The sequence below is a fragment of the Bison bison genome, unplaced genomic scaffold, assembly GCF_000754665.1.
Source record: "Bison bison bison isolate TAMUID 2011002044 unplaced genomic scaffold, Bison_UMD1.0 scf7180017864248, whole genome shotgun sequence".
Taxonomy (NCBI): domain Eukaryota; kingdom Metazoa; phylum Chordata; class Mammalia; order Artiodactyla; family Bovidae; genus Bison; species Bison bison.
In genome coordinates, this window is record NW_011494820.1 from 2,259,053 (window position 1) to 2,282,366 (window position 23,314).

General features: G+C 48.9%; 1 protein-coding gene across 2 annotated transcripts in view; it reads right to left on the reverse strand.

Moving 5' to 3' along the window:
* Positions 1 to 8,738: 8,738 nt before the first annotated feature.
* The window catches only part of PGPEP1 (pyroglutamyl-peptidase I), a 39,630-nt gene continuing 25,054 nt past the window's right edge, over positions 8,739 to 23,314 (reverse strand). For both annotated transcript variants that reach the window (XM_010847285.1, XM_010847284.1), the window contains 2 exons: positions 17,902 to 18,134; positions 8,739 to 13,321 (listed from right to left, as the gene is read on the reverse strand). In XM_010847285.1, the coding sequence (XP_010845587.1) occupies positions 13,129 to 13,321; positions 17,902 to 18,134 (426 nt within the window). In that variant the 3' untranslated portion in view covers positions 8,739 to 13,128. The remainder of the gene's footprint in view (positions 13,322 to 17,901; positions 18,135 to 23,314) is intronic.

A 23,314-nucleotide genomic window follows, 5' to 3' on the forward strand; every position in this document is an offset into this window, starting at 1 on the left:
GTGGTACTTTGAACATTCTCTGGCATTGCCCTTCTTTGGTTTTGGAGTGAAAACTGACCTTTTCCAGTCCTGTGGCCACTGCTGAGTTTTCCAGATTTGCTGGCATACTGAGTGCAGCTCTTTCACAGAATCATCTTTTAGGATTTGAAATAGCTCAACTGGAATTGCATCACCTCCACTAGCTCGTTCATAGTGATGCTTCCTAAGCCCACTTGACTTGGCACTCCAGGATGTCTGGCTCTAGGTGAGTGATCACACCATCATGGTTATCTGGGCCATGAAGACCTTTTTTGTATGGTTCTTCCGTGTATTCTTGCCAGGCTGGTAGAGGTATCACTCCAATTTCTGCCTCCAGGAAGTGCCCTGGCTGTCCAGTGGTGAAGATGCCTCACTTCCACTGCAGGGGTTGAAGGCTCGAGCTTTGGTGTAGAAGTCAAGATCCCACATGCCGCAGGGTGCGGTGCCCCCCAGATCGCTTCTGCCTCCATTGTCACATGGCCTTCTTCTTCCCACGTGTACCTATGGCTGCGTCACATTGGACTAGGGGTCCATGCTACTGCAGTATGCCTTCATTATAACTTGACTGCACCTGTCACTCAGCTCTTCAGTGGGTCCTCCCCATGGGGAGGATGCCTTTTCACAAGTACTTCCCAAAAAGAAAAGCGAAGAGCTTAAAGAGCCCGTCTGAGTTACCCTCTGTGAATCTACCATTCCAGTGATGTCATTCCAATTTTTCTCTTATTTTCGCCAAAGGAGTAAGCAATTTACCATGGACTGTGTGGCCTTAGGGTTGCAAATTTCTGTGAGCCTTCAGCTCTTATGGTGTTCTTTTATTAATATAATAAACAGATCTATACTAAGTGAAGTGTTTCCCTGGTGGCTCAGGTGATAAAGAATATGCCTGCAATGCAGGAGACCCAGGTTCCATCCCTGGGTTGGGAAGATCCCCTGGAGAAGGGAACGGCTACCCACTGCAGTATTCCTGCTTGGAGAATTCCATGGACGGAGAAGCCTGGCCGGCTACAGTTTATGGGGTCACAAAAAGTCAGAGACACTAAGTAACCTGTTGTACTGAGCTCTGTGATCTGCTCTAACTAACACAGCCTGGACGTGGGACTGTGGGAGACTTCAGTTCATGACCAGTGGTCAGAAGCACAGGTGACCACCTGGACCTGCGATTGGCATCTCAAGTGGGACCCGTCTTGCAAGACTGAGCCCTTAACCTGTGGAATCTGATGCTATCTCCAGGTAGAAAGTATCAGAATGGAGTTAAATTATCACCCAGGTGAGTTGCTTGAGAATTGCTTGTTGTGGGGGAAACACAGAAGCGTTTTTCGGGTCAGAGGTGCTCTGAGGGGGACAGCGGTGAGAGTAAAGGGGTGGCGCGGAGGGTCTGCCTGGCGATCCAGTGGTTAGGACTCTGAACTTCCGATATAGGGATGCAGGGCTGTGGGTTTGAGCCCTGGTTGGGGAACTAAGATCCCATGTGCCGGCCCGCTGTGTGGTGTGATGGGAAAAAAAAGAGTGAGAAGCAAAGGAGGAGGACAGAGGTTTTTCTTAAGATGCAGATCAATATCCCTTACAAATAAAGGTGAAATACTGCTAAACCAAATGTTAGCAAACCCAAACGGAATCCAAAAGCATATTAGAAGAGTTACCTATCATAACCAAGGGGGATTGATCTCAGGAAGGTTAGCATGTCTCAACATAAGGAAACCAATCAATGTAATACATCCTATTAATAAAATGAAGAGAAAAAAAATCCACATGATCATCTCAACTGATGCATTTAAGGCACTTGAAAAAATCCAATATCCTTTTATGATAAAAACCCTCAGAAGAATAGAAATATCATACATATAATAAAACACATTTATGAAAATGCCACAGCTAGCTTCATCATCAACAGGGAGAGGCTGAAAGCTTTCCCCCTATGACAAGGAACAAGCCAAGAATGTATACTTTTACCCCTGCTATTTCAACGTGATATTTTTGGAAGTTTCAATGACAGCAATAAGACAAGAAAAATAAATAATAGACATCTAAATTGGAAAGGAAGAAGTAAGACTATCTCTATGCATGACATGACCCTATGTCATAGAAAACCCCAAAGAATTTACAAGAAAGCTATAAAATATTTACATATCATATGTATCATGAGGGTTCATTATCCAAAATATATAAAGAACTCCTACAACTCGACAACAAATATCCAATTTAAAAATGGGCAAAGAATTTTACATCCAAGGAAAATATACAAATGGCCATGAAGTAGGTCAAAAGATGCTCACATCATTAATCCTTAGGGAAATGCAAATCAAAACTACAATGAGATATCACTTTATACCCATTAGCATGGCTGTTAGGAAAATAGCAAGTGTTGGTGTGAAGAAATTGGAACCCTCTTGTGCCTCTGGGGGAATGTGAAATGGTGCAGCTGCTGTGGAAAATGGTTTGGCATTCCTCAAAGTCTAACCATAAGATGACCATATAATCCAGCAATTCCACTTCTGGATATTTTTCTAGAAGAACTGAAAAGCAGGGACTCAAACTGAGCTTGTACACCAATGCCCACAGCAGCATTATTCACAATAGCCAAAGGTGGAAGCAACGCTAATGTGCTGCTGCTGCTGCTGCGAAGTCGCTTCAGTCGAGTCCGACTCTGTGCGACCCCAGAGACGGCAGCCCACCAGGCTCCCCCGTCCCTGGGATTCTCCAGGCGAGAACACTGGAGTGGGGTGCCATTTCCTTCTCCAATGCGTGAAAGTGAAAAGTGAAAGTGAAGTCACTCAGTCGTGTCCTCTCGACCCCATGGACTGCAGCCCACCAGGCTCCTCCGTCCGTGGGATTTTCCAGGCAAGAGGACTGGAGTGGGGTGCCACTGCCTTCTCCATGCAAATGTCCACCAAGAGCCAAATGGGTAAACAAAATTTGGTGTGTCCTCACAATGGAATACTACTCAGCCATAGAAATGGAATGACATTCTGATCTGTGCCACAATGCAAATAAACCTTGAAAATTATGCTGAGTGAAATGTCAGTCACAGAAGGACAAACATTTTACGGTTCCACTGGTATGAAATATCTAGAAAATGCAAATTCATAAGGCAAAGTAGATTTGAGGTTACTGGCGGCTGGAGGAGGGGGAGAAATGAGGGATTATTGCTTAATGGTTACAGAGTGTCTGTTTAGGTGTGACGGAAAAGTTTCGGAAGTAGATAATAGTGATGTTTTGTGCTTAAAAAAAATGTTTATTTATTTGGCTGCAGCAGGTCTTGGCAGGATGTGGAATCTAGTTTCCTGACCCACTGGACACCAGGGAAGTCCCCAGTGGTTATGTATGATGTGTGTGCTCAACATTGGGAACATACTTAAGTCACTAAGTCCACTTCAAAATGGTTAAAATGGCAAATTCTATGTATATTATGCATATTTTTCATAACACAAAAACGCAAATTAAAAAAACTTTATAAAAAGGTATCACACTCTTACAATTATTTTCACTAAATGATCTGAGTTGGACATTTTTGCCTGTAAGTCTGGCTCATCCTTTTTCAGTGCTGTATAGCACTCTGTTCATAGGAACACACTCTAACCTTTCCCTAGTTTCCAGATGCTCCTTATTATGAACCATGCCGCTGGGAAGGCATGCACATGTAGATTTCTCTGGGGTTCACACCAAGACCAGAACAGCCAGGAGGGAGACTCAGCTATACTGGCATGAGCAAATTGTTCTTCTCAATGGTCAATTCAATTCTCAGGCCTAATCACCAGTGACTCTGTCCCCTTCCTAAGAGTGAAGAGACATCTCAGTGATTTCTGTTCACTGATGACTAGATTGAGTTTCTAGTTATTGGTTGTCCTGGGTTCATCTTCCTGGAATTACCTGTTCATTCCTGCACTGCACTGAATGTGTGTATGTGTGTGCTTAGTCACTCTTTGTATCTGACTCTTTGTGACCCCATGGATGGTAGCCCGCCAGGATCTTCTGTCCATGGAATTTTCCAGGAGAGAATACTAGAGCAGTCTGCCAGTTCCTATTCCAGGGGATCTCCCCAATTCAAGGCTCAAACCTACGTCTCTTGTGTCTCCTGCATTGGCAGGCGGATTCTTTACCGCTGTGCCCCCCGGGAAGCACAATGAGTCCCCAAATTCATGTCCACCCAGAACCTCAGATTGTGACCATGAGGGTCTTTGTGGATGTAATTATGTTAAGCTGAGGTCATACTGGAGTAGGGTGGGCCCTAAACCCCCACTACAAGACTGATTTCCTTCTAAGAGGTCATATGAAGATGCAAGCAGAGATTGGAGTGATGCAGCTACTAGCCAAGAGACCCTGAGCGGTGCCGGAAGCCATCAGAAGCCAACAGAGAGGCCTGGGACCAGTTCTTTTTCATAGCCTTCAATTGTGCTGACACTTTGATTGGGGACTTCCAGCCTCCAGAACTGTGAAGGAATGAAGTTTCTGCTGTTGTAAGCCACCGAGTTTGTGGTTGTTGTTATGGCAAAAAAATACCATTTGCCCATTTCTCTTTCTTTTCTTTTTTTGGCTGCATCACACAGCTTGTGGGATCTTAGTTCCCTGACCAGGGATCGAACCTGTGCCCTGGCAGAGACAGTACTGAGTCCTAATCACTGGGCTGCCAGGGAATTCCTACCATTTACCCATTTTCCTGTCTGGTGTGTCTTGTGGGGTGGGGGTGGGGCTCACATGTCCTGGAAGTTATTTCTTGGTTAGTTAAATGCATGACAGATATCAACCCCTCCTGGATTATCTTTTCATTTTTTTTTAAATGAATTTCTTTGGTCGCTGGAAAGTTTGAAATGGATCCTAATAGACTATCCCTAAAGTATTCATTTTCTTCCTTATCAAGGGCAGGTTTTCATTTGTCAGGCAGTTAAGTCTGGGGTATGGTTCTCCTCTGTGATGCTTCCAGTCAGCCGTGACTTCCCTTCCTTCTGGGTTTGGGGCTCTGCCAGACCCCCCAGATCAGCGCTTAGTCGGGGAAGGATGAGGCCAGCTGAGTATGAGTCAGCAGGGTGCGCCGGACTCAGAAGGAAAGGGGGACGGAAGTGGTCAGCTCAGACCCTGGGACCAGCTGTGTGGGTTCCTGGCCACGGCGGGCAGGGGTCACCAAGACAGCCCAGGCCGGGCAGGAAGTGGGTCAGCTGAGGCCTCGGGCTTGAGGCCCCACATGCTCACTGCCTGGAACCCCAAGCCGCCCCCACACGGCCTGCTGCAGCACCCTGGTTTGCATGCCTGTTCCTGTAATGGTTTCACAGACCATGGGCATTTATGGAGCGCCTGCTGTGTGAGCATGTGGAAGTCAGCTCCCTGATACAGGGGAATCTGAAGCCCAGAACGGGCTTGACTCAGTGTGCAGGTCCAGTCACCCAGTACCCCAGGTCCTCCTCCTTGGCTGGGTGGGGACCTCTCTGTCTCTGGGTGTCCTCACCCCTACACACGGCCGCTGAGAAGAAAAAACAGCTAGGAAGTGTCCACATCTCTTCTGCCTCCCTCGCTCCCTCTGCCCCACCTGCACCTCACTGCATTGCTGTTTTTCAGTTTCTCACCACCAACACCACAGTGTGTGTGTGTGTGTGTGTGTGTGTGTGCACGCGCATGCGCTGGGGTGTTGGGAGGGCAGCCTGAACCCACCCTTCTTGTCTTCTGGGGGACCAGGACATGTCCAGGCAGGTCTGGGCACTTGCAGAAATTGCTGAATGCCTGGCAAGCTGCCAGGGCAGGAAGGAGCCAGTAGGAAGGTTAGAGAGGGTGTGGGAGAAGGACTAGCTTGGGGTTTCCGGTGTGGTACTTTGCCCTTCTCACCCCTTCCCAGACCCGTCCCACTCAAAGTGTCCCAAGATGACCTCAGCATCTTCCCCCAAAACTTAGGGTTTTGCGGAATGCATAGGAGTTCTCTAGGTATAAATGGAGGAGGGGGGACTTTCAGGAAGAAAAGACAAACTGGGATCAGCAGAGACCAGGAAAAAGGGGTTCAGATGTCCAGCATAAGAGTCTAGCTTCTCCTGTGGGCCAACAGGAACCACTGAGAGTGTAAGAGTTGGAGAGGGGCCCAGGCAGATCGGTAGAACTCGAAGGACGCTAGCCTGAGACCCTCACCTTTAAGATGGAGAATATCCAGGCAAGAGCTGAGGGAAACTCTGTTGAAGGGGGCCAAGCCCTACCCTTGAATGAGCCTCCCTGAATAGTCCCCGGACCCTTCAGCTGCCTGTCTGTCCTTCATCACAGCTGGCACCCCCTGTACTGTACCCCCAGACCAGGAGCTGCTGGTTTCCTGGTGTCCAAAGCCCAGCGCACAGTAGGCAATTCTTAGGTGGCTCAGCCAAGAGAAGTCAGGGCTCTAGAGGCAGAGAACTGGCAGGACGCGGCCTGAGCTGGAGGAGGTGCGGACCTTCAGGGTCTGGACATCCTCTCCCCTTCCCTGGGCGCCTGCGCCTCTCTGCGCCCCCTGTTGGCGGAGGAGTGGAACACCCAGCACTCCCGCCTCTCCTCTCGCCTAGTCGTGAGTGTGCGCTCCCTCAGCCTGTCCGACTCTGTGCGAGCCCCATGGACTGTAGCCCGCCAGACTCCTCTGATCGTGGAATTTCCCAGGCAAGAATACTGAAGTGGGTTGCCATTTCCTCCTCCAGGGGTTTTTCCCGACCCCAGGATAGAACCTCGCGCGTGGCTCCCCAGGTAGCTCAGTGGTAAAGGATCTGCCTGCCGATGCAGGAGACACAAAAGCGACGCGTGTTGGATCCCTGGATTGGGAAGATCCCCCAGGAGGAGGAAATGGCAACCCAGCGATACCCAGGAAACTGCTGGCCGGGGGTTACCTCTGAGATAAAGACCTGGTTTCCAGAGTGGGAGGTGGGAACGAGACATTTCATCGGAAAGCCTTCCACACTGTCTGATTTTTGGGGCTTCCCAGGTGATGCAGCAGTGAAGAATCTGCTTGCCAATGCAGGAGACACAGATTTGATCCCTGGGTAAGGAAGATCCCCTGGAGAAGGAAATGGCAACCCAGCGATACCCAGGAAACTGCTGGCCGGGGGTTACCTCTGAGATAAAGACCTGGTTTCCAGAGTGGGAGGTGGGAACGAGACATTTCATCGGAAAGCCTTCCACACTGTCTGATTTTTGGGGCTTCCCTGGTGGCTCAGATGGTAAAGAATCCTCCTGCAATACAGGAAATGCAGGAGACACAGATTTGATCCCTGGGTAAGGAAGTTCCTCGAGGGAAGGAAATGGCAAGCCACTCCAGTATTCTTGCCTGGAGAATCCCATGGACAGAGGAGCCTGGAGGGCTACAGCCCATGAGTCACACAGAGTCAGACGTGACTGAAGCGACTTAACACACACACATATATACATACACATATGTGTATGGGCTTATATGTACACATGGGCTTCCCAGTTGGCTCAGTGGCACTGGCTCTCCAGTGCAGGAGCCACAGGAGACATGGGTTCCATCTCTGGTTTGGGAAGATCCCCTGAAGAAGGAAATGGCAACCCACTCCCATATTCTTGCTGGGAGAATCTCATGGACAGAAGAGCCTGGAGGGCTACAGTCCATGGGGTCGCAAGAGTCAGACACAACTTAGTGACTAAACCACCACCACCATTACATACCCTGTGCTGTGCTGGGTGCCACACACACAGGGGACCCCAGAGAGATCTGACTGTGCTCAGGGCTCCCACAGGACCTGGTACTACCCAGAGCATATTGGCATGGGGATGGGGTGGGGAGCAGGCAGCTGTGGGAAGCAGAAGAGGTACCTAGACAGTCAGGAGGGCTTCCTAGAGGAGGAAGTAATAATATCTGTACTTATTAAGTAACTACTATGTGCCAGTAACTACCATCTTTCCTGGTGGCTCAGAGGTTAAAGCGTCTGCCTGCAATACGGGAGACCTGGGTTCAATCCCCGGGTCGGGAAGATCCCCTGGAGAAGGAAATGGCAACTCACTCCAGTATTCTTGCCTGGAGAATCCCATGGATGGAGGAGCCTGGCAGGCTACAGTCCACAGGGTCGAGAAGAGTTGCACACAACTGAACGACTTCACTATGTGCCAGAGCTCACTCAAGACGCCTGAGTATGGGGAAATTCAGTGAAGTGGGACTCAGATTGTGCCCTACCTCCCGTACCTTACTTATGCATTGGGACGTGTATATACCCTGGGACCTCAGGGACTTGGAGCCGGCACCCCCTCTCCTGGGACCCATATTCCCAAAGACAAGCCATTTCCTTATTGCTGAAGCCCCTTCTTAGAAGGCCATTGATCCTGGAATATCCTCATTCTGTCTGAGGACAGACACAGGGGGATGACTGAATCCTGTTTCTAGAATTTAAGATTCTCAGCTCCAGGGAAGCCAGCTTGGGTTCCCATTCTCACTCCTCCTCTCCCTGGGATCAGGGTTTCCTGGGGATCAACATGATCATGATTCAAATTCCTGCACGCCGCGCATGCCCCTTGCTGTGTGACTGTAGGCAAGTTACTCAACCTCTCTGGGCATCAAAACAAAGGCAGGGGGTTGGCTGTAGGAGGAAAAACACTCAGCACAGAAATGCTCTCATCATTATCCATTCGGCACTCGTAGCAGCCACTACAAACCAAGCACCAGGTCACACGCCAGACAGAAACACTGGCGCTTCGGGGCCCCCTCTGCCAGCCAATAACCCCAGGCTGAGGGTGACCCTAGTGGACGCCAGCTGCTCATAAAGACACACAAGAGATTGCATATTTTAACTGTTTTATTTGCTTTCTGGGATGTCAAGTTTGGGGTGTCCCAGGGCCCAGCTGCCAGCAAAGTCCGGCAGAACCTTGGCTGGCCTGGGGTCCCAGACACAGGGCTTTCAGACAAGGCACTCAAGGGGTCTCCCTGGGGTCGGGGAGAGGCCACCCCAAGGCTGCAGGGGCTGGTCTCTCCTTTGGGGACAGGACACAGGGTCACCTCCAGGAGGCAGGGTTCTTCCTGGAGAGAGATTTAGGACAAGACTGAAACCTGAGATGTGGAGGGAGCCCTGGAAACATGCCGGGTACCCCCAAGACCCAGATGGATCTCCTGTGGCCTCCAGCCAGGCCCTGTGGGCAGAGAGCCCAATTCCCCACCAGCTTTCCCTGGGGCTTCCTCAAAGCGTGCAGGACCCAAAAGCCCCTGGCCCAGGTCCCACCCCTGAGAAGGGCTTGGGTGAGCCCCACCCAGGAAAGCGGGGAGCCAGGGTCTGGGGGTGTTTGTCTCTTTCCTGTCCTGTCTCCCTCTCTGTGACCCATGTGTACTGCGGGGGCAGGCACTTCTGTGGATCTCTGGGATCTCTGGGCAGCTGAAGGGAAGGCTTGGGTGAGGAGAGGGAGGAGGGGAAATGGATTTCAAATCGGGGGAGCAGCTCAGGCTGGACCGGAGCCCTTGGAGGTCTGGGAGCTCCTGAAACTCAGCTGCGACCACTGCCCCCGAATTGGAGGATGGGGTCTCTGAGTGGCGTTCATCCAAGAAGCGACTCACAAGACGTGGAGTCGTGAGGGGGATCCTGGCCTCTAACACACTTTCTGCAGAAATGGAGACGCTTCTCCTCCTGGCGGCAGCCCCAGGCCCTTTACCAGGCACTTGTTCCAGGAGAAGAGAAATTTAATTGGGGATATAAAACCAAAGCCCTTTGCGGCTCCACAGAAGCCTGGGGATGAAGGCCACGGGGCTCGTGGCCACGACGGGAGGCACCTCCATCAGTGCCCCATGCCGGCTGCAGGCTCAGGAGAGCGTCCAGTGGTCTTGGGGGGGAGGCTGGGGCCACAGAGAAGAATGAGGCTTTGTTCCACCAACCCCGACAACGACAAGGGACTTCTGGGTTCACACACTCCAAGGGGCGGGGAGGTCAAAGGTCAACAGTCTAGACAGCAGCAGAGAAAAAGGAGGCCTGTGTGGTGGGCCGATTTCCAGGAGCAGCTCCCCTCCCCATCCTGGGTACCCCTGAGTCGGGAAGGGGGCGGGAAGCACAGGCCTGGGGGTGCACAGGCACAGCCTCTGGCCTGGCTTCTTGGCAGAAACTTCCAAGATGACAAAAAGGCATCACACGTGTACTTTCTGAGTCATCCCCCTGAGCAGGTCCTTTCTAATGTTAGAGAAGTTTTCGCACCAGGGCAGCGAAAAACTATCTTCCTTGCTGAAACTATCAGAGAGGTCAGAGTCTGACGTTTCCCCCAGAGATGTAGCACTGATGGGGGTTCCCGCCCCCGCCCCCCGGGCCCTGTGTCTCTCAGTGGCTGGGACCCTGGCTGTTTCTTGACTGGACCACATGAGCCGGGTGGCAGCAAGCCCTCACCCACGGGGGTTGCTGCTGCTTCCCACCTTGCTTGCTTTCTATCCACTCTTTTAAGTTTCTTTTTCAAACTACTTACGCACAGACCACCGGCCTTCTCTTTGGTGGGAAGTGGGGAAGCAAAAGCGCTGAGAGAAGAATAAAGGTATAAGGGGCCAAGGCTCTGGCATCCTAAGGGAGACGCCATTACCTGACACCACCCCCAACCTCCGCACCCTCCACAGGAGCTTATCAGCGACAGGACCCCCTCCACTTTCCAGCAACACTTTTCACATTTCCTCCACCAGCCTTCCCACGACATCACTCAGCCCATCTTCCCACCCTTAACACTCACTGCACCCACCCCTTCTGGCATTGCTCACCTTCATAGCTGCCAGGCTGCACCCACTTCACAGAACCATCCCTTTGCCTATTCTGTGCCCCCCCCCACCCCCCCCACAATCTGAGACTCTGAAATGACAAGGGAGAAGTAATGGGACTTGGCCCGCCTTTCCTACACAAGGACATTTCAGTCCAGGACCCAACAAATGCAGACAGATACGGCATGGAGTGAATGGATGAATTTGCCCAAAAGGAAAAAGATAAAAATAATTAAAACAGGAACATTAAAAAGCTTGCAGGGAGCGAGTGAAATATTTAATGGCTGTCTAATTAAATAAAAACGAGCTATATGCTCTGCATCATGAAAAGGACAAGGTTTTGGCTTGACTCGCTGAGGAAATCTAACACCATCGCAGGAACAGAACAATGACACACACACAGTCGATAATGATCAGATGATAAGTCACATCTCTAAGTGGCTGAATCTCATGGTGCTTTAAACAGAAGAAATAAGGACAAAAGAAAGATGGAAATGCAGAACCTGGGGATGGTGTGTCCGGGTTCCAGTGGGTACCCAGCTTAGCTCAAACCTGACTCACTTCTAGTCCCCTGTCCCCTCTCCAACTTCCCTAGATCCATTTCTTCCTCAGAGTCCCCCAGATCAGACCTTTAGAGAACAGAGCTCATCAGAGTTTAATGCCATTCTGAATGAGACCTCTGGGAGACCCTCATATAAGAGCCGCAAGCTCTGCTCACGGAAGCTGGCTGACTGAGTGGATGCAACGGCATCCTATACTCCTGATTCCTCAGGAGACTGCAAACACAGACTTGTTTTTGCAGACTTGTGGAGGAGGGGTTTCTGGAAGAGGGAGGGCTGGCATGGAGGAGGGAGAAGGTCCTGATCATTTCACCCTGCAGAGCATGCTCCACACACTGCCATATGCTGACCCCACATCACGCTTCCCTTCCAGAGAAAACACAGGACTCAGAAAATGCATTTCACTCAGAAACCCACCAACCTGGTCTCTGAGTGACACAGCAGCTCAGCGGAGGCAGCAACTACCCTGGGCATTGGAACAGGAGGGAAAGAGGGTGAACATATAAGAAAACAAAACAAAAATCTCAGCTGTTTTCAAAAGAAGTGCCTGCTGGGAAACACCAACATGATCTAACACCACATCAGACACCAGCATGCCTCACACGTAGGGAAGTGATAAAACTGCGTGTTCTCCAAAGAAACAGAAGAATACTTTCCAAACCGTTGTTTTCCTCATGGTTGCTGCTGCCAACCCCCTCTCTCTGATGGGTGTCAAGGTCCAGCTGAATTTTTAGTTGCCTCCTGGGAGATGTGCATCCCTGGCTGGTCAGTTCAAAGTCATCAGGGAGTAAGATAAAAATTTACCAAGTCCAAGGCATGTCCAAAATCCAGCTACACAAAAGCTCGCTGGCTGCCCCGCGGCCCTTCTGGCCAAACACACCAGCACACACAGAGCTCAGCCCCCAGACTCCAGTCTGTCCCCCTCTTAAGGAAAACAAGAAGCTGGTCCCCAAGACCAAGACTGAAAATCCAGGCCAGATGTGGGGTAGGTTTGTAGTTGCTACACACTTTTCCATATTAAAAAAAAAAAGTGTGTGTGTTGAAATGACAGTCTGCTTTCCCACCAGTGGCCTAGCTCCGGAGGTCCTTTGGGTACAGCTCACAGCTCGGTTGTTGAAAGGATTAGCCAACCCTTTCAGTCTCCTGGGGCAGCAGCAACCCCCTCTCCCCGTGGTCTAGCCAAGGGCCTAGCCTCCACCCCCTCTGAACAAGGGGATCTTAATGTCATCCCCAAAACAAAAAATGTAGGTCCAGTGTTCAAAGCCAGAGGCAGAAGCAGCTGCACTCCAGGAAAGAGAAAAGACACTTTTGTGTTCGGCTAAAGCCCTCATTTTAACCAAAGGGAATATAAATAACTCTGTGCCCAAACTGGCGCTATTGCTTTTAAAAACAGAATAAGAAAGAAAGAAAAAGAACCCACGCCAGATCCCAAGCTGGCCCTTGCCGGAGCTATCCAGGCTGTTGGGACATGGATCAGGGCAAAGGGTCTTCATGAGGATTTTCAATTTGGGAAAAAAACAGTCGTGGACAGAGGGAATTCTGGAATCCTTCCACCATAGACTCAGAAAAGCAGGTGGCCCCAGCCACAGGATCGCAGAGTAGAGATCCACCTGATTGGGGTTCTTGGTAGAAATCAGGACTTCCCAGCTTCCTGACTGCCCCAGCTGTATCCCCAGGTGCAAAGAGAAATAGAAAAAAAAAACTTCAGTTGCTGCCTTTAAACCAACCAGTGAGTACACAGAGAAAAAGGGAGAGGAGGTGTGCAAGCTGGCATATTTGATCCAAATCAGATCCCCAGCTGGATGGGCTTGTCTTTCCTGGTCAGGGCCTGGAGGGTGGACGTCTCTCTCAGGGTCCTTGGCAGGATGAGGTCTTGGGAGGCCTGAGCAGCAATCAGTGTTCATGGCAACAGTTGATTTTGCCTTCTGACTGCTCTAGGAGGTCCAGCATCTCCTCAATGATGGCCCGAAGTGCCCGGCCCAGCTGGTCTGCATTGTACGGCTTGCCCAGAGGGGGCACGTGAACAAAGGCTGAGCGGCCGTGACTCTGGTACAGAGAGGTATAGTAGGTGAAGTCGCAGAGGTACCTAAGCCACAGGGCGTTGGGGATGGGAGGGAAACCAAAATGGGGTTAGAGAGTGAACGTTCCATCCAAATCCACCATAAGACAGCCCCTCAACCTCACCAGTCATCTGCAAGATGGAATGCTGCTCCTCCCTCCCCAGGCAGCAAAAAAGAAAAAAACAAAAGAGTAACTCCCAGGCCTGGTGTACATGTGGACAAAGAAGCAGTAGGAGATGCTGTTGGTTGGGATGCAAATTGCCCCAGGGGAGGGCCATCTGGCAGGCTAGTAAAATTACAGGTGTACAATACTCAATGTCCTGCAATAAACCATGATGCAAAAGAATACAAAAAAGAATATATGTATATATATACCACGTATGTGCACATGCACACAGCTATGGGCTTCCTAGGTGCTCAGATGGGAAAGGACCCACCTGCAATGTGGGAGACCTGGGTTTAATAGTTGGGTTGGAAAGATCCCCTGGAGAAGGAAACGGCTACCCACTCCAGTATTCTGGCCTGCAGAGTTCCATGGACAGAAGAGCCTGGCAGGCTACAGTCCACGGGGTGGCAAAGAGTCAGACATGACCGAGAGACTTTCACACATATGCGCACACACACGTAGATAAGGTATGTGTGTGTATATATATATAAAACTGAATCACTTTGCTGTACAGCAGAAATTAGTACAATATTGTAAATCAACTATACTTTAATAATTTTCAAAAAAAATAATTTTCAAAAAAATTACAAATGCACAGACTTTATGACCTGATGTTTCAAGTTTCTGGAATCTATCTCAGGAACCATGTGCACCAGAGCAGGATGATGAACAAGGTATTTGTTGCAGCGTGATGTGTGAAAACAGAAAAGCAGGAAGCAAACTGGTAGATGTGAGCACTGGTGGCCCCTCCCACACTCCTCCCACCCTGTAGAGGACACAGCCAGTCAGCAGTCTGTGACCTGCAGGGAGGCCTCCATCAGAATGCCACTGGGCTGCCACCTTGATCTTGAACTTCCCTGCCTCCAGAATTATAAGCGATAACTTTCTGGTGTTTACAAGCTACCCAGCTGGGATTTTTTGGTTATAGAGGCCTGAACAGAATAAGATGCCCCCTAAATGTCCACTGACAGAGAAAGTGAAATTCGCTCAGTCGTGTCCGACTCTTTGGGACCATGGCCTATACAGTCCATGGAATTCTCCAGGCCAGAATACTGGAGTGGGTAGCCATTCCCTTCAGGGGATCTTCCCAACCCAGGGATCGAACCCAGGTCTCCCATATTGCACGCAGATTCCTTAACAGCTGAGCCACCAGGGAAGCCCGTCCACTGACAGAGGAATGACTTAATAAACTGGTTCATCTGCACAGTGGGATACTATGCAGTGGCTTACACGCATGTCGTGGATCCAGAGGAAGACAGAACTCACCAAGACCCCTAGCACATGCCCACAGATGAAGCCGAGGAAGGGCACTCTCGTGAAATCCACACCATATAGCCTCATCCACGTAAAAGCAAAGCAAAAACAGAATGAAATGCAAAAGCAGCACAGCAAGTGTCCTACACATGTACAGAAACACGTGTGGCTAAGAAGGAAGTGTCACAATTTAAGTCTGATTTAAGAGAGGGATCACTGGCAGGGAATGAGGTGGGGAGAGAGAGTTCAAGAGAATCCTTCACAACGGGAACACATGAAAATATATTTCAGAATTATCTGAGTAACTGAAAATTAGCTTCAGGAGAGTTTCCTGGTTGCCTAGTGGTTAGGGTTCCAGGCTTTCATTGACAGGGCCCGCAAGGTGTGTGGCCCAGTCAAAAAGAAAAAATAGTTTTAAAAAAAGACTAATGGGAGAAGGGAGGGACAATGCAAGAGTAGGGAATTAAGAGGTACAAAATAAGCTATTAGGTATAAAATAAGCTACAAAAATAGAGCATATATTGTACAACACAGGGAATATAACCAATATTTTATAATAACTATAAATGGAGTATGCTGCTGCTGCTGCTGCTAAGTCGCTTCAGTCGTGTCCGACTCTGTGTGACCCCATAGATGGCAGCCCACCAGGCTCCCCCATCCCTGGGATTCTCCAGGCAAGAATACTGGAGTGGGTTGCCATTTCCTTCTCCAATGCATGAAAGTGAAAAGTGAAAGTGAAGTCGCTCAGTCGTGTCCGACTCCTGCGACCCCATGGACTGCAGCCCACCAGGCTCCTCCGTCCATGGGATTTTCCAGGCAAGAGTACTGGAGTGGGGTGCCATTGCCTTCTCCAATAAATGGAGTATATACACCTTTAAAATTGTGAATCACTGTACTGTACATCTGTAACGTATAATATTGTACGTCAACTACACTTCAATTAAAAAAAGAAAAAAAAAAGACTGATGGTAAATTCAGTTACTTCTTCATTCTGTCAACTGGATTTGCTCCCTGCTGCCTTTGGGCTGGTGAGGTGTACACGGTGTTGAGAAACTGAGGCACTTGGTGTTGAGAGCACACAGAACAGAGAAGTCTGGGAGGCGGAGGAGGCCTTCCCAAAGAGCCACACACGGAGTTAAGACCTGACACAGTCTTGCCAGCGGGAAGTGAGTTCTGAGCAGAGGCCGTAGCATGTGCAAAGGCCCTGAGGCCAGACTGAGCTTGAGGTGAGGACAGGAGGAGAGTGGTTTGCGGGTGTGGAGGCAACGGGTGAGGGGAGAAGAGGCAGAGGAGGCTGGAGAGGCGGACAGGGGCCAGGCCACATGGGCCCTGTGGATGGCAGAGAGTTGGGATTTTATTTGCGGTGCGGTGGGAACTGCAGGAAGAATTAAGCAAGTTAGGGACTTCATCTGCCTTAAATTAATAAAAGACTTTCTAATAGGCTGAATAGTTAGTTTCTCCTCCAAATTTCTGTTCACCTAGAACATCAAAATGTGACCTGATATTGGAGATAGAGTTTTGCAGACATAATTGGTTAAGAGGAGGTCACACTGGATGAAGGTAAGTCTTATATCCAATGACTGGTGTCCTTGTAAGAAGGCCATGTGAAGACACATACCAGGAGGAAGCCATGTGGAGATGAAGGCAGCGATCTGGGGTAAAGTGTCTCAAGCCATGGAGCATTCAGGGCTGTCAGAAGCCACCAGAAGCCAGGAGAGGGTCTGAGATTCCCCCTCAGGCCCTTCAGAAGGAACCGGCCCTGCTGACACCTTGATTTTGAACTTCTAGCCTCCAACTGGGAGAGAATAAATGTTTGTTGTTCTAAGCCACCAACATGGTAATTGGTTACAGCAGCCACAGGAAACTAACACAGAAACTGACTGCTTAGGGGAGGAGCCCATCCGGGCTGGAGCAGAGGCGGCGGGAGGAGCAGTCGGGAGGCAGCCGGAGCCACGGCCAGGGGATGCCAGGGGCCTGGGCTGGGAAAAGTGGGCAGAGCCACGCATAATGAGTTGCAGATGGGACCTGTTAGGAATACATACTTAGCTGTGTGCCTCATGCACATGGAGAATTATATACTGTGACATCCCATGTAAAGTTTACTGTGTAAAATACCATGTGTGTGTGCTGGGCTTGCCTGGCGGCTCCATGGCAAAGAATCTACCTGCCAATGCAGGAGATGTAAGAGATGCTGGCTTGATCCCTGGGTCGGGAAGAAACCTGGAGGAGGCCATGGCAACCCACTTTGGTAATCTTGCCTGGAGAATCCCATGGATGGAGGAGCCTGGCGGGCTTCAGTCCAGGGGGTCACAAAGAGTTGGGCATGACCGAAGCGACTTAGCACGTGTGTATGTTAAGTCACTTCAGTCATGTCAGACTCTTCTCGACCATACTGTTTAAATAGTCTGTGCTTTGATTTCAATACCTTTAGACCATGAAATTTTTGTACCTTGTTTTACATCCCTGGATATGTCCCAATGTCTCCTAGTTTACAGTCTATGGGAACTTGAATGGAATTTGTATCCTACTGCTCTGTGCAAATTGTATAAATCTTAATTATGTTGAATTGGTTCACAGTGCTTTTCAGGTCTACTATATCCTTCTACTTCTCTGTATATTTACTCTATTAATTTTTGAAGATTTGATATTAAAATTCCAACTAAAAAAATCTTAATTTATCTACTTAAAAAATAATTGTAATATATAGAGGACCTGGGCTTCTCTAGTGGCTCAGGTGGTAAAGAATCTGCCTGCAATGCAGGAGACCTGGGTTCGATCCTTGGATTGGGAAAACCCCCTGGAGAAGGGAATGGCAAGCCACTCCAGTAATGTTGCCTGGAGAATTCCATGGACAAAGGAGCCTACAGTCCATGAAGATCCCAAAGAGTCAGACGCAAATGAGCGACTAACAGGTAGCGGAACTATATGTAACCTTGTTCTGTATCTTCCAAGTCTCCTGTAAATGCGTTATCGCACTTTCATAATTAAAAATTAAAAATAAATAAATAGTCCATCAAGTGGTAAATCAATGACCTTTCCAAAAGTAAAAATAAATAAATAAACAAGTGAGCACTTGGCCCAAAGAGGTCACAGTCAAACACACTTGGCTTGTTCAACACTCAGCCCGGGCTGATAGGAGGGAAACCCCATTCACACCTGCACCACAGGGGCCCCATGGTGCCTTACCTGCCTGCATCTTGTGAAATGGTCACTGACACATCTAAGCCCAGTGTAGTGACCCTCTTACACACAGCATCCATGTCGATGATGGAGTCAATGCTTTCCGGCCCGTCCTCCACACAGCACTGGGAGCCGGGGCAGAATCGGCAGTTGTCCAGGCCCTTGTAACCCTTGTTGTGTCCACACTTCTCCAGTGTGACTGCGGTTGCCATGCCTGACACGCCTACGTGCACCACCAGCTGCAGACAGATGGGTACAGCTTAATAAGGTGTGTCAGGGGGCTGGGGAATCCCCCCAGGCCAAGGAGAGGACAGTGGCCTCACAGAGCCCTGCTGGCGGTTATGTGCTTTCTGACATCTTGCTGCTGGAATAGATCCTGCAATCACTCTTACAGAAAGGTGTGCCAGTCGAAACACGCAAGACTGTGAAATACGCCAAGATGTTCATAGCAGTGTTGTCATTACAATACTGGAAACAACCTAATTGGCCATTCATGGGGAGGGGGGTTGACTAAATAAATTATGAGCTACTGTGCTCACAGCAAGTTTGTATGGAATAATCTTCAAGACATATTGCCAGATGCAAAAGGCAAGGTATAATTTCCAAGGATCTAACCTAAAAATAGTCAAAGAGATAATAATCTGCCAATGGTCACTTCAGTGTAATTTATAAAAATGAGAAAAAAAAACATGGAAATGAAGAGCAAGCCCCAAAATAGAAGAATGGCCATATTAATTACTAAATATAAAACCCAGCTATTAAAATAATGTTGAGGGAGAATTTTTAATGACCTGTGCGATTACAAGCTCCTGGGCTGCTTTATCTGCTACTGGCTGCCTGGCACTAACACTGTTACCTGGTGCTCCATAACCAGCAGGACAGATGACACAGTGATCTCCTGGGAACGTAAAAACACACTAGCAGCTGCAGTGTGTACTTTATAGGGCTGAGGGGGGACTCTGCCACCATCACACACACACGAAAAAGGTATGTCCCTCTGCTAATACCTAGAAATTGTGACTGGGACCTTATTTGGGAAAAGGGTCATGCCAGATGCAATGAAGTAAAGGATCTTAAGATGAAGTACTCCTGGATTATCTGGATAGACCCGAAATCCGTTGACAAATGCCCTTAAAAGAGACACACAGAGGAGGGACAGAGGGAGAGGGAAGGAGAAAGTCATGTGAAGACAGTGACAGAGGATAGAGTGACGCAATCACAAGCCAAGGAATGCTTGGAGCCCCCAGGAGCTGGAAGAGACAGGCAGGATCCTCCCCTAGAGCCTTTGGAAGGAGCCACAGCTCCAGTCACTGTGGACTTCTGCCCTAAAGGACCGTGTGCAGGTAAATTTCTGCTGCTTTAAAATACCTCGTCGGCAGTCAACTGTTAGAGCAGCCACACTAATCCATGTAGCGCATGCTCAGTTGCTCAGTGGCATCCGACTCTTTTCGATCCCATAGACTGTAGCCCACCAGGCTCCTCTGTCCGAGGAGTTTTCCAGGCAAGAATACCAGAGTGGGTTGCCGTTTTCTACTCCAGGGGATCTTCCTGACCCAGGAATCAAACCCGCATCTCTTGCATCTCCTGCGCTACAGGAGGACTCTTTACCACTGTGCCACCCGAAAGCCCTAGTCGAGAAGGACCCTGCTTAAGTACTACTTGCAGGCGGGCACATTTGTATGCGCAGATACGTGCGAGAAGAAGATGCGAGTGATGGCAACAACCCTTGTATCAGTCAACCATTATTGAGAGCCTACTGTAGGCCAGGAGTTCTCAACCAGCGGTTTGGCAATATCTAGAGACATTACGGGGTATCAGACTGGAGACAGAGACCTCCTGGCATGTGATGGGTGGCGGCCAGGTAAGGTGCTTAGCCCTACTCACAGTGCACAGCACGGCCCATCCCAGGGAAGGCTCTGGCCCCAGCAAGGCTGAGAAATCCTGGGGTAGGCTAAGGAACCATTTATCGCCCTTCTGGCTTCATCTCCCTCATCACCACCACAAACTCAGGATGTTGGTACTGGTGATATTCTGATCTATAATAAGAAATATAGGGACTTCCCCGGCGATCCTGTGGTTAAGACTTCGACTTCCAATGCAGGGGGTGCGGGTCTGATCCCTGTTCCAGGAGCTAAGATCCTACATGCCTTGTGGCCACAAAGCCAAGCATAAAACAGAAACCATATTGTAACAAATTCAATAAAGCTTTTAAAAATGGTCTACATCCAAAAGAAAATCTTAAAAGAAATATTTATTTGTTCTTAGTCCACTATTTCAGGCACAGAGCTCTTAAAACTCCTAGAGTTCCCTAAGTGATGAAAGCAATAAAGGTGTCCTGCTGTGTTTTCTGGGGGGTCGCGTGGCATCGAGATCTTAGTTTCCCAACCAGGGATCAAACCCATCCCTCATGCGAGGGAAGTGCAAAATCTTAACCACTGGACTGCCAAGGAAATCCCCTGTTTTGTTAATGAGGTAATTAAAAAATACATTTAAAAAATTTATTTCTGGTTGCACTGGGTCTTCATTGCTTTGGGCCTCTTCCCTAATTGCAGACAGCGGGGGCTCCCCTCTGGTTGTAGCGCTCAGGCTTCTCACTGCAGAGGCTTCTCTGGTGGAGCACAGGCTCTAGGTGGACGGGCCTCAGTGGTCGCGTGCACGAGATTAGCTGCTCTGCCGCCTGTGAAATCTTCCTGGACCAAGGATCGAACCCGTGTCCCTGCACTGGCAGGCAGATTCCTACCCACTGAGCCACCAAGGAAGCCCAATGAGATAACTTCTGGAAAGCACCTTAGAATGGGGGCTAGTTGCCAGGGGAACCAGCCTCATGATTAGAACACTGAAACTTTCAACTCCAACCCCTGTCCCCCAAACCTCAGAGGAAGGGAGAGGCCCCGGACGGAAAGTCCAGATGTCAGTGGCTAAAGAATTAATCAGTCATGCCTATGTCATGAAGCCTCCATAAAACCCTTAAACAACAGGGTTGGGAAAGCTTCTCAATTAGTGAACAAATGAAGATTTGGGGAGAGTGGGGCACTCAGAGAGGGCGTGGAAACTGTACACACCTCCCCCCATACTTTGCCCTAGGCATCTCTTTCATCTGAGTGGTTATTCCTGAGTTACGTGCTCTTATGATAAACTGGTAATCCAGTGAGTAAATGGGTTCCTGAGTAGTGAGCCGCTTCAGCAAAATTAACTGAACCCAAAGAAGGGATCTGATTTATAGTCAATTGGACAGAAGCACAGGTAACAGCCTGGACTTAAGACTGCCATCTGCAAACTATTCTATATAAAATGGACAAGCAGCAAGGTCTATATTCAATATCTTATAATAAACCATAATGGAAAACAGCTTTAAAAAGAAGTGTGTGTATGTGTGTGTGTGTAACTGAACCACTTTGCTATACAGCAGAAATTAACACAACATTGTCAATCAACTGCACTTCAATAAAAAAAAGATTGGAATCTGGAGGGCAGTCCTCAACCTGTGGAATTTGATTCTTTTTATTTTTTATATTTTTGGCCACACCCAAGGCATGTGGGATCCGTTCCCTACCCAGGAATCTAACCCACAGCCCCTGCGGTGGAAGGGCGGACTCTTAACTGCTAGAGAGCCAGGGAAGTCCTGGAGTGTGAGAACTTAGCTGAATTTTAGGACTCCCAGCTGCTGTCCAGGAATTTCATCGTGTGTGGATAATCCCCTACACACACTGAACTGGGTGGTAGAATTTCAGTACTACAGTCACCCCTTGGCTTGGTATCTACCAGTGATAGCTTCCGGGTTGCCTCTCCTCCCTTGCATACCAAAATCTGGGGGTGCTCGAGTTCCTTATCTAAAATGGCCTAGCATTTGCATAACCTACTCATATCTTCCTGTATACATGACATCACCTCCAGATTACGTATAATACCTAACAGAAGGTAAGCACTATGTAAATAAATAGCTTCCCAGTCAAGGAAATTCAAATTTTGCTTTTTGGAACTTTCAGGAATTTTTCTTTTTTCTGCACCGCACTGCTTGTAGGATCTTAGTTCCTCAACCAGGGATGGAACCCAGGGTGTGGAAGCATAGAGTCCTAACCACTGGATTACCAGGAAATTCCCTGGAATTTTTTTTTTGAAATATTTTTGATCTGTGCTGGGTTGAATCTTGACTATCTTGACTTATTTCCACCTGTAACAGAAGGAAACTGAGGCATGTGGAAGGCTTTCTGTATGGTGAGAAGTTTCCTAAAAACATTTTCATGCATGAGGTTTTCTTTTTAACTAGGATAAGGCAGGGCTGCCTAGACACAGCAGAGGAAAAAGCTCATTCAAAGAAACTTCAGCCAATTCTCACTAAGCCTCCAGGCCTGCCCCTGTAAAAACAGGCAAATTCCACTTGAGGGGCAATGAGAGGGCTCCTTAAAAAGGAAGGTGCCTCTAGCCAGCCCTGGAGAATCTGAAGTAACAGGCTAGAGTGGAGAACTGGGGCCCCCATAGGAGACGGGGACCCCACTTGTCAGAGACACCAGCCAAGCTCCTGCCCAGCTTGTGCCCAGGGTCTTGACTGGGCCACCACTACCTCTGGTAGGACGGTGTGATCCCTGCCTGTCCGGCCTCCAATCCATCACATGCAGTTAAAAACTACAGCTCCCTCCCACAACCATTCTCCCTTTGGAAACACCACCCCCTCCCCCGACTCCTGCTCATTCTAGGAGGTTTGGAGAGAGGTGACACCACCCCCTGGCCACCAGAGTGGGCATTCACAAATTACAGCATTCCCTCTTCCCCAGCATAGTGATTGGCTCAGGGACTGGACTGTGACCCAAGCTGGCCAATGAGAATCAGCCATAGACTTTGGGGAATTATTTGGAAGACAGGTGTTGTCTTTTTGCTGAGGGGCTGAGTCGATAAAGGACAGAAATGGTATGGACCTAACAGAAGCAGAAGATATTAAGAAGAGGTGGCAAGAATACAAGAAGAACTGTACAAAAGCTGCACTCAATATGCCAGCAAATTTGGAAAACTCAGCAGTGGCCACAGGACTGGAAAAGGTCAGTTTTCATTCCAATCCCAAAGAAAGGCAATGCCAAAGAATGCTCAAACTACCGCACAGTTGCACTCATCTCACATGCTAGTAAAGTAATGCTTAAAATTCTCCAAGCCAGGCTTCAGCAATACGTGAATCATGAACTTCCAGATGTTCAAGTTGGTTTTAGAAAAGGCAGAGGAACCAGAGATCAAATTGCCAACATCCACTGGATCATGGAAAAAGCAAGAGAGTTCCAGAAAAACATCTATTTCTGCTTTATTGACTATGCCAAAGCCTTTGACTGTGTGGATCACAATAAACTGTGGAAAATTCTTCAAGAGATGGGAATACCAGACCACCTGACCTGCCTCTTGAGAAACCTATATGCAGGTCAGGAAGCAACAGCTG